This window comes from Micropterus dolomieu, unplaced genomic scaffold (genome assembly GCF_021292245.1).
Source record: "Micropterus dolomieu isolate WLL.071019.BEF.003 ecotype Adirondacks unplaced genomic scaffold, ASM2129224v1 contig_13327, whole genome shotgun sequence".
NCBI classification, from domain to species: domain Eukaryota; kingdom Metazoa; phylum Chordata; class Actinopteri; order Centrarchiformes; family Centrarchidae; genus Micropterus; species Micropterus dolomieu.
In genome coordinates this window covers 7,118-17,790 of record NW_025742313.1, presented here as the reverse complement: position 1 = coordinate 17,790, position 10,673 = coordinate 7,118, and the positions used below count along the sequence as shown (strand labels likewise).

Sequence of the window (10,673 nt, the reverse complement as noted above, 5' to 3'; positions counted from 1 at the left end):
GCAGCGAGGTCGCGTGTCGCTCTTTTGTTGCCTGGGGCGTGGTTCTCCAGAATAAAAGTTGACGGGAGAAATCAAAGAAAGAAAGTGTGTGTGGGGCTTTTGTTGTTCAGACCTACAATGAACTCCGATTTTAACTAGACCGTGAATCATAAAACAAATCCAATGTAAGACTTGTGTCGTAGGGGGGCGGTCAGTAAAAGACTTCGGTGAAGGATGCACTGGTGTATCCTAGCTCATAGCTCCTCAGAGATCGCTCCTCGCTCCTTGGAGCACAAATAAGAGCTTTGGGACGGCGGAGCAGAACAACTTCTGGGTAAAGCGAAGAGCGGGGAAACAACAAATAAGAGACAGTTTGACCTCTGACCATTGTCTGTCCTCAGCTCATCCCGAGTCCGTGAACAGATGCACTTTAAATAATCAGACCGCTCTGCTGCTGGCTGCTGATCGAGGAAATGTTTCCTGTGTCCACTTCCTCCTGAAGCACAGAGCTGACCCGAACATCGCCAGCAAGGACCAAGAGACGCCGCTGTTCGCAGGTGAGCTGACACCACAGCGCCTGCTGAAAGAGTTTGATCTTCTTGGTCCAGCCTGAAACTGTTTTTTATTTCAGCCTGTGAACATCCGAACAAAGCCATTGTGGAACTGCTGCTGAGGTTTGGAGCCAAGGTGAATCGCTGCACTCAGGGAGGAAGTGCTCTGCATGAAGCCTGCAGACACGGACAGGTGGACATCTGCAGGGTGTTACTAGAGGCCGGAGCCAATATACACAGCAAAAACATCTACGGCATCCAGCCGCTCTTCACCGCTGCACAGCACGGACTCTGCGATATCCTCCAGCTGCTGGCTGAGAAAGGTCAGTCCTGCAGACCTGTCCATGAATTCTCTTTTTGTCTCTCAGGTGCAGATATAATTGGACAGGCTGATGTTGAAGTGTTTCTAAATGTGTTTTCGTGTCTCTCAGGTGCAGATATAAATGGAGAGGCAAGGGACGGAGCCTCGCCGCTGTATGAAGCCTGTAAGAACGGTCATGTTGCTGCTGTGGAGGTGCTGCTCTCTCTGAAAGCTGACGCTAACCGATCCATGAAGTCTGGCCTGCTGCCTCTTCATGTGGCTGTTCAGAACAATCACACACGGTCTGAGACGCTCGGAGTCTGAAACTGCATGTTTTCAACCAGCATGTTCTCACTCCAGACTCGTCACATATTGACGCTCAAGTTAACAACAAGAAATATGCAACATCCGGTTAGACTTTCAAAATAAAAATCGCCATTTTGAAACGGCATTAATGTCGTGAAACGTTGCAATTTGGTTAGGTTCAGGCACAAAAAGGACTTGGTTAAGCAACGAAGGTTAAAGTCAAGGGCAACTGGACTTGGTTGAAGACACTAGAAGACGTTTCGTCCCTCATCCAAGGGACTTCTTTAGTTCTGACTGACTGGCAGGGAAACTCAGCTATTTAACCTCAGTGGGGTCGTTTGCCAGGATCGTCGATACCGCTGCGAACCAGCAGTATCGACGAACGCTATCTTCAACCAAGTCCAGTTGCCCTTGACTTTAACCTTCGTTGGATAACTATGACCTGGATGACTGAGAATCTTCACAGACGACTTGGTTAAGGTTAGGAAAAGATCCTGGTTTGGGTTAAAATAACTACGTACATCAGTTAACATGTACGTTAACTAACATTTCACATGAAACACAAACCCCGGTCTCCAGGTTCAAAGTCCAGGTTCTGGCCCTCCATCCACCCCAACCACCTCCTTACTCGGTTTTTACTGTCACAAACTGACGCTACAGGGCTTCCCCCACTGCACTGACCCATGATGCTAAAGGCATGTCTTATGTAACGAGTCGGGGAGTGAGAACGGGTTGTATCAACTGTGTTTCATGGCTACTTGTTTAATCAACCCACTGGTTCTCTGTGGTTGACAAGTTCCTCTGTAGAGTAATCGCCAAAGAAGTCTGAGGTTACAAACGTGAATGTCTTTAAAGTAACACCATGTTTGGTTGTCGGTCCTCAGTCCGACTCTGCTGATGATAAATCTTCCCTGACAGCTACCTCTTTGTATTTCCAGCATCGTGTCGCTGCTGATCCCAGTGACCAGCAAAGTCAGAGTCCAGCACAGCGGCATCAGTCCTCTGCACATCGCCGCAGAGAACAACAGGGATGATATCCTGGAGCTGTTGATTGAATCCGGCTTCAATGTCAACGCCAAGCTGTCGGAGGAACGATCCAGGATGTACGAGGACCGGCGAAGCACAGTGCTTTACTTCTCTGTCTCCAACGGGAACCTGGAGGCCAGCGAGATGCTGCTGGAGGCTGGAGCAGACCCCAACCTGGACGTCTTCAACCCGCTGCTCATTGGCGTCCGGCTCGGCTGGATGGACATGGCAACGCTGCTGCTGAAGTACGGGGCCAACGTCAACGCTCAGATCTCCACCCAGCCGTCCTCGTTCCCGTCGGCCATCCTGCTCAACATGGAGTCTCTGCCCATGCTCAAACTACTTCTGGACAACGGCTGCGATGCCCGGGCTTGCTTTGACTGTCCATACGGCCAAAAACCACATCCGGCCGTCGAGCCGTTACGCCGTCCCATCGAAGAACTGCAGGTCAACAGAGATGCTCCGCTGCAGAGCAGCATACAGGTAAGTCAGAAACATCCAGCATAAATCCATGTATGTGAATATGATAAATTAAGGGTGTCCTCCATCTTGTTTCAGTTCTGCGAAGCCGTCTCCAGGTCGTCTTTGTGCCGTGTAAGCGGTCCGATCATCTCGGTGCTGCTTGACTACGTCAGTCATGTCCGTCTCTGCTCGCGGCTGCTGGAGGTTCTGGAGAGTCGCAGCGACTGGGCACCAATCATACTGAAAGCTCGTAAGCAACAAAAACAATGCTGTCAGGTGACTGAAGGTTCTCATAGCAACAGGAACTATGGGTGGGAGGGCCTGAGGTACTGGATCCGGTATCACAGCTGTGAACCAAGTTCCTACAAACATTCCCCAGTATATAAAAGTGTTCTAGAGAAACTCCTGGAGAAATGTGTGAGCTCTCAGAAAAGCTCTGTAGTTTTCTAGAAACGGTTCATAGAAAAGGTTCCATAGATTCTTCAAGGTTCTCTAAGTTCCTGAGAAGGTTCCTCTTCCTAAAGGTTCCTAAATGTCAAGGTCCTGGTACAGACAAACTGTGGAGCCAATCAGAGAGCTAGAGTGAGCAGCTAGGCTGTGACCAAATGTAAGCAAGTGAGCAAGTTTGGTAGACAACACTTTGTGTACTGCACAAGCTACGATGTTGCTGTGGAGACTACTGGTCAGCCAGCAGTTTATCTAACATGGTGTCAGAAGTGTTGTTGAGACACAACCGATGCGGACTGGCCTCCCTGGAGACAGATTCACACGGTACAGGCCGGCTGCTAACTTGGGTGATTAAAAGGTCCAGGTTGGCACACTCATCTACGCCATGGGCTACAAAGCCAAAAATATCATTTATCAGAGCGCTCTGTGAATTGAGTTCCTTTGGAACCAAGAAAAGTGAACTTATCAGAGACAGACTGGAGGTCGGGATCTGTGAATACAGCTTATACCGGACCTCACCTTGGAAATTGCAGTGCAGACGGTAGGACAAGACCAGGACGTAGCGCAGCAGATAACCCAGCAGGAGCATCAGGCAACGGCAACCATCGAACAGAGGTGAGAGAGCCTGTCAAAGACAGAAGTAAAGGGAGAGAGAAAACTGGTGGGACTCCAGCCCCAGCCCAATAGATGAGGAGCAGAGGTGGGTACAGCGGGTCATGCAACCTTCAGGCTGGACCTGAAGCCAACAGGCGCAGCGAGACTCTGCACAGGACTCTGAAAGCTAAATGAGAACATCAAAAGAGAGAGAGACGGAGGAGACTCTGGCCAAGCTCAGTCTTCTGGTCTCTGGATGCAGCTTCAGGCTAACCCTAACCCTGCAGGGACCTTTTGATGCCTGCTGACAAGCTTCATCACGCCTTTTTTAAACTGCCTGCCTATTGGGATAAATATCCTCCCAGAACTGCTGAACTGCTGAAGGTACTAGAGGGAGTAGCTGTGTATGTGGACGAGGACATGTTGGACACGACACACACCTGCAGAGCTCATTGGACAGAATTAGCAGGCCGACCTCAAACCCAACAAGGAGAAGTGTGTGTTCAGTTCCTGGCTCACATATAGTGGAGGCCAGTGATGTGAGAGTAGACGGGCAAAGTGAATGCCATCAGAGAGTTACAGGAGCCCACACATGTTCATCTCTAAAGCAGTAGATATCTGCCAAGCTACGATCTGCTGAACCCCAGGGACATGGGATTACCTCACCTGGCCCACTACGACCCTCAAAGGCAGACAGCCGTTTCAGTAGCCAGGAGCATTTATGGGATAGGGGGCGCTCTTCTTCAGTTGCATGGTGTTCTGGGAGACGCTTTTAGCAGAGGTGTGGGCCTGTGAGAGGCTTCAGAGATACCTGGTTGGTAGAGAACATGTCTGCTGGTCTAAACACAGTGTGGACACTTAGCTTCTGCCAGGAAAACAAGCGTACGCAGCACAAAGACCCAGTACAGCACACACCTCTGCCTGAATCACCGCGGCAGGACACAGCCACCTGTGAGTACTGAGGCCAGCTCTACATCCTGATATCACATCGCTGCAAATGTGGCACGTTTAACTAAGTCACAGTTCTGACCAGATCCACAATACACAAGACCTGGAAAGACTTCTGCAGACAGTATGAAACCAGCAGAATCAAGTCCCCACAATCCTCAAGTAAAAGGGCAACCCCCCTGACACCCTCTGCTGGAAGCCCAGCTGAAGTGCTCATGGGACAGAAGATCAGAACCACACTCCCTTCAGACACAAGGAATCTGGTCCCTAAGTGGCCTGATAAAGTCCTCGTCAGACCACCACAGACACCCGGAGACATGGTGCAAAGGACTTGCCACAACCGGGAGATCAGATTCTGTTAAAGGTAGAAGAGGAAGGACACAGAAAGGACCAGTCACCGGAGAGTGGTACTCATAGAAATTCACCCGAAGGTCAGATAGTGTTCAACCTGTGGTAAGACTGGAGAGGGAAGCGTAATCATATAGAAGAGGTAAAGTAAGAACTCTGCAAATACCTGGAAGGAAAAGTCCAGAGGAAGGAGAGAGTTGATCCTGGAGGGAGAACGGGAGTAAGGGACGATTAGTTTGAGTTCATGATGTGTATGATGCCTTCAGGTGTGCCTGCCATGGTACCACACTGATGTTATTGTGGACCCCTGTGGTCTAGAGAGAAGCTGCTCGGTCAGGGTTTCAGGTTAAACAGATACAACAAACTACTCGTTCTGAGTTCAAACAGAGTTCCATCTTGTTCCTAAGGTGTGAACGTTTGCAGTCATTCAAGGAAGGTTAAAATCAAGGATACTTGAAGATGCTTCTATGCTGCAGTATCGATCATCTTGGCAACGACCCTACAGAGGTTAGATAGCTGTTTCCCTGCCAGTGAGTCAGAACTGTCTTTTGGATGAGGGCGAAAAACATTCTTCAACCAAGCTGCCCCTGATTATAACCTTCCTTCTAAAACATCCTGAGGTTTTAGAACATGTTCATGTACCCGACCGGTGTTTCTGATCTTTTCACTAACGGGGAACAAAACTGAAGGAACATTTGAAATAACTCAATACACCACAAACAGACCACGGACTGCTGAGCTGGGGGTGGAGACAGTGCTGTCAGGGGGCGGGGCTTACATGATGAGGGACCAGGACTCTGTACCACGAAGCCAGCATCACTTTCTGTTATCTGGCTTCACTAACCCTAACAATCACTCTGGCTCAGCGGTCACAAAGCTGGTTATTAAAACAGTAAGTCAACCCTGGGTTTCCCAATCCAGGAGCGCGTTCACATAAAAGAGGCGGAGTCAGCAGCAGATGACCAATCAGACATTGATGAGTCCAACGGAAGCAGAGCGGCATATTTTACAAACACAGAACAAACTGTGATATTAGACAGAGTCTTCAGAAAAGTTACTCTCATCACTGCAGCCAACATAAAGCACAGCTATAAGACTACAGATGGTGACGTCATTTTCCAGAGAGCTGATTGGTCAGTAGGCGGTGTTTTAAAGAGTTGATCTCTGATCTGGAACAGAACCTGGAGCAGGTTAGCCGTTCAGCAGCAGGTACTATTGTAAGGAGAGAACCACCGTTGTGGTTCTGAAAACCCGAGTTAGCTCGCTAAGCTCACTTCCTGCTTCGTGGTACAGGCCCCTGGTCTGGTCTGAGTCTCTAACCTGTCTGTGTTTTCTGTTCAGTTCCTCCTCATCCTCTGATGCAGCTCTGCAGGTTGAAGATCAGACATCTGGTCGGAGTCCGGAGACTCAAACTGCTCCCCTCTCTGCCACTTCCTGTCCGACTCATCCGCTTCCTGCTCCACGACGTCCACTGCTCGCTCGCCTGATAGCCACACGTGTCGGCAGCTCGGCGACGCAGGGAGTAACCGCTAACCGGCCTCGTTCACAAACCTTTTACGCACAAATAAGTATTTTCTTATTGAATTTGTTCGTACTCTGCCTTGGAGCAAGCGCACGCCCGGTGATGGAGGCGGGCTGTCAATGCACACCTTGGTACTAAATGCATGTTAAAGCCATTAACTAAGGCTGTAATAGACAGCGACATGTCAATGCTTTGGCCAAATGTGTTGTATCAGCTGATGTCATAATTGAAATATTCAGTCCCAGGACCATGTTGACATGTGACACTTTTGGTTGTTTTTGCTAACTCAGCCTGAAACGTGTAGAATAATGAGACGCTTTTAGTTTCTTCAGGCGTGAAGTTCTTTTTGATTCTCACCACTTCCTCCATGATACTCCTCTAGGCAAACAGCTTCCTCACATGGACAGATGGGGGCGTGGTAGAATGCTGATTTTAAATTGTGGGCACCAGGGATGTCACGAGAACCGACACTTCGGAACCAAGTCAATATCAAACTTCTGAAAACACGTCGGTTCTCTTTTTGCTAGGTACTGTAGATCAGAAGAGCAGTGAGAGCTGCGTGTGGCTGAAGGTAGTTTGGTTTTTTTCAACATAGAAATGTCAAACCACTGCCAAGACAGACCAGCTCTCATCTGTCCTGGACGTCTTTCTGATGTTTTTAGTAAAGGAGTGTCGGGTGAAGTATGTGGGATTTTTACTGTTGTCCGTATCGACTACTAAATTTCTGGTGTCGTGACATCCTACTGGGAACTTAAGGAATGTTACTTGCACAACTTATGTAACCTGCATAACTTCAGTAAAATATTTAATGTTGACTTTTTGTTTGACGTGGGAAACGAACACCGGTCTCCTGGTTGAAAGTCTGGTTTATGTCTCATCATCCACCCCAACCACCTCCTTACTCTGACTTCCTGTTAAATACCCTCCACCTACCTTTAGCGTGGTAAACTGACGCTACAGGGCGCCTCCCAGTGCGTCCCAAACTGATGCCGACGGGTCTTGACCATGGGTCCATATGTGACGACTTGAGAGAGGTTACTGGTCTCATACTGGTCTTCTACCATATTTACATCATCGTAAGACCACGCCCATCTTTTAGAAAAAGACGGAGAGACTTCGTCTCTTGTGAAAGTGGGACACACTTCAGTTATATGGAACCTAAAACCACGTTATTTATTTCATGTTTTACTGTGTTCGTTTGTATCTCAGCAGAAGTGAACTGTGTTGGTTTCTCTTCTCTAAAACAATGTTTCCCAGTGCTTTCTAATAAAAACTGATTTAACTTGTGAACTTGTGGTGTTTTTCAGGGCCCGTGAAATGTCTTTGACCTGTGTCTCTCCCGTTCTATAAGAGGAACATCCAAACCTCTTTAAATCAGTTAAAAGCTGATTTAATTATGATTCTCTGTGAAGTGTCTCGTGTGTCTCCTCTGTCCTCAGACAGCTTCAGAGAAATGTAAAAAGATATGAGTGGTTAAATTTACACGTCTAGAAACACGTGATGGGTCATCGAAGGTCACAGGGAAACGTAGCTGCATGTTAGCAGCCAGAGGGGTCTCTGATGCTTTCTGCATCAGGACATGGTTCGTGGAGGTTTGCTGGTTTTAAATTGCCATTAAAAGGCGTTTTGTGAACTTCTGGTTCCTGTGGTGGTGACACATGTTGGTAAAGCTCGGCTCTGACCTTGTTTACTCACTTTCACTCAGCAGCTGAATCTAAGAATAACATGCACATGTGCATGCTCACATTCACTTTATCTGGGTCAGAACTGGTGGTCTGATTGGTCAGTTTCCTGATAAAATAAAACTTTATTAGTTTAGCGTGTAAAAATAATGATAACACTTCTCAGGGCTTTCTTGCTGAACCAGGATTAAAACAGGAGGCAATGAGACAAAAACATTCATACAATTAATCAACAATAATTATAATATTTGGGGTTAAATCAGTTCTCTCTGTCAGAGTAACCTGGAATAACCCCTGGTTATTGTGGCTGGTCTGATTGGATCAACACGTGTAGGGATCTAAACTGGTTCATCCATCCATCGTCAGCCTGTTATCTGTGCTGGGTCGTGGGGGGGGCTGGAGCCGGTCCCACTGGGTGAGTGGCAGGGTATGCCCCGGACCAGTCGTCAGTCCATCACAGGGCTGACACGGTTCAGCTGCCGGCTGAAGGATTTACAGCACGGATTCCAAAACTCAACATGTGTGAGCATAGGGCCCGGGGCCAATAGGTCCCAGGGCTTTAAAAATATTGACATGACCCTTTAATCAGAGTTAAACTGCTTTCTGGAACAGGCCCTTGAACACTGACTGGTCTGAATGAGATTTGTAAAATCCCAGACTAACCCTGGACAGATCAGGGATCAACCTGGGCCAGACCACATGTAAACCCTGGACGTTGCTCAGATAAACTCAGGATAGAGCTCCGATTAAACCGGGTTAAATCACAGATTATCCTGGACAGAGCTCAGATGAACTCAAAATCCGGTTTAATTTAAAACAGATCCGGGATTCACCCTTGAAAGATTAACCCTGGAAAGTCCTGGGATTAACTGGGGTCCAATCACAGGGAAATCCTGGACAGACCAAAATTGAACCCTGCACTGATTACACACAGATTTAAGAAAGATCTACGATTAAGTATTTTGTGTTTATTTTGGTGTAATACACCTTTTGTACACTGGGGGGCAGTTAGTTCATCCCTCACTGGCCACCTGTGATTGGTGATGGATGTTCCTGTGCTGCCGTGGAGGAAGAAGGACGCCGACTGCAGATTTTCCAGTGCGGAAACACATTGGATTCAGCAGGAAGCCGATCAACACTGATTCTTCCACCAGAGGTACGAGACATAATGCCCGTCTGTGTCGTGGTGTTCTCATTCCTGGTCTTGATGTTTTGTCAGTTGCTCGTTCGTGTCTGTCGTGAGTTTGTCTGTGTCCGGTGTCTTTGTCTAGTTTGGTTTCCTCTTCAACTGGCGACCTGTCCAGGGTGTACCCCGCCTTTTGCCCGATGTCAGCTGGGATAGGCTCCAGCCCCCCTGTATGCAGGATAAGCGATTGACGATGGATGGTTTCCTCTTCAGCCTGATTACTCCCTTGTGTCTCACCTGTGTTCAGTTACCTGGCCCTTTTCATACATTGGCTCTTGCGTGGCCTTTTCTCTTTGAACTATTGCTTTTCGTTGGTTTTTAAGTTTTGGATTAGGGCTTTTAGGCGCTACGCTTTGATTGTAGGTTTACTGTTAACCGTTAATAAATGCTGAAACAGTTCCTGCATCTGGGCCCAGATACCTGCCTCTCGTGTCTGAGCTTGACTGTTCCCGTAACAATTTGACTTTGTGTGCACACGTTTGATCGTAAACCCAAGCTTGGTCGCTGAAAAGGAAACTAAACTTTGACAGCAATGGCAAGTGTGAACAATGGTGATGACATGTTGGACTGCCGAGGCTACTGGGGCTACCTCTAATTATTTGAATGACAGTGGGTCGTTTAACGACTCAGATGACACGGGGGAAACTAAAGAACCAAGGCAAAGATTGTAAAACACTTTTGCTAAGTTTGTGTGATGAAGCTAAATCACTGTGAAATTCATTGATGGGTTTGTTGCACGGTGATAAACTTGAAAGGCAAGAAACACGGTTTAAATTAAAAATAATGAAAACAAAGGTAGTTCGTCACAAGCTGGAAACAATGACAGAAATGAAAGTGAGTTCATTGGTGATATTTTCCCTGAAGACAGCGGGTCAGATGTTCTCGCAGCCGAAGCTCCGGCAGCGTCTGCACACAGGGAAGCTGACGCTGTGGGACTGCAGCTCTGCAAGAAGGAGAAGGAAGCAGCTTCAGACAGCAAAGGTGTTTCCAAAGCCCCTCACATGGCAAAGTCCTACCTGGAAAGGAAACTCAACAGCATCCAACCTCACAGCAAAAGAGTATGACCCTCTTTGGGAAACTCATCAAAGCACGTGAGCCAACAGCAATGCAACACGATCCCTTCTGACTGGGAGCACGAGCCAAACCAAGCCAACATGTTCAGCCCAGGTTACCAACCTGAGACATCACAATGTCCCTTCGGGGCACGTGGCTCCTGAACGTGGCTCCTGAACGTGGATCCCGAACGTGGCTCCTGAACCTGAATGTGGCTCCTGAATGTGGCTCCTGAACCTGAACGTGGCTCCTGAATGTGGATCCTGAA

The 10,673-nt window shown here is 48.0% G+C and overlaps 1 protein-coding gene across 1 annotated transcript; it reads left to right on the top strand.

Moving 5' to 3' along the window:
• Positions 1 to 380: 380 nt before the first annotated feature.
• Positions 381 to 7,733, top strand: LOC123966390 (ankyrin repeat and SOCS box protein 2-like; the record flags this gene model as incomplete). Its single annotated transcript, XM_046042559.1, has 6 exons — positions 381 to 536; positions 611 to 853; positions 962 to 1,133; positions 2,076 to 2,646; positions 2,722 to 2,875; positions 6,304 to 7,733. Coding segments are annotated over 6 exons (1,442 nt in total), but the record flags the coding sequence as incomplete, so codon positions are not given.
• Positions 7,734 to 10,673: the final 2,940 nt, after the last annotated feature.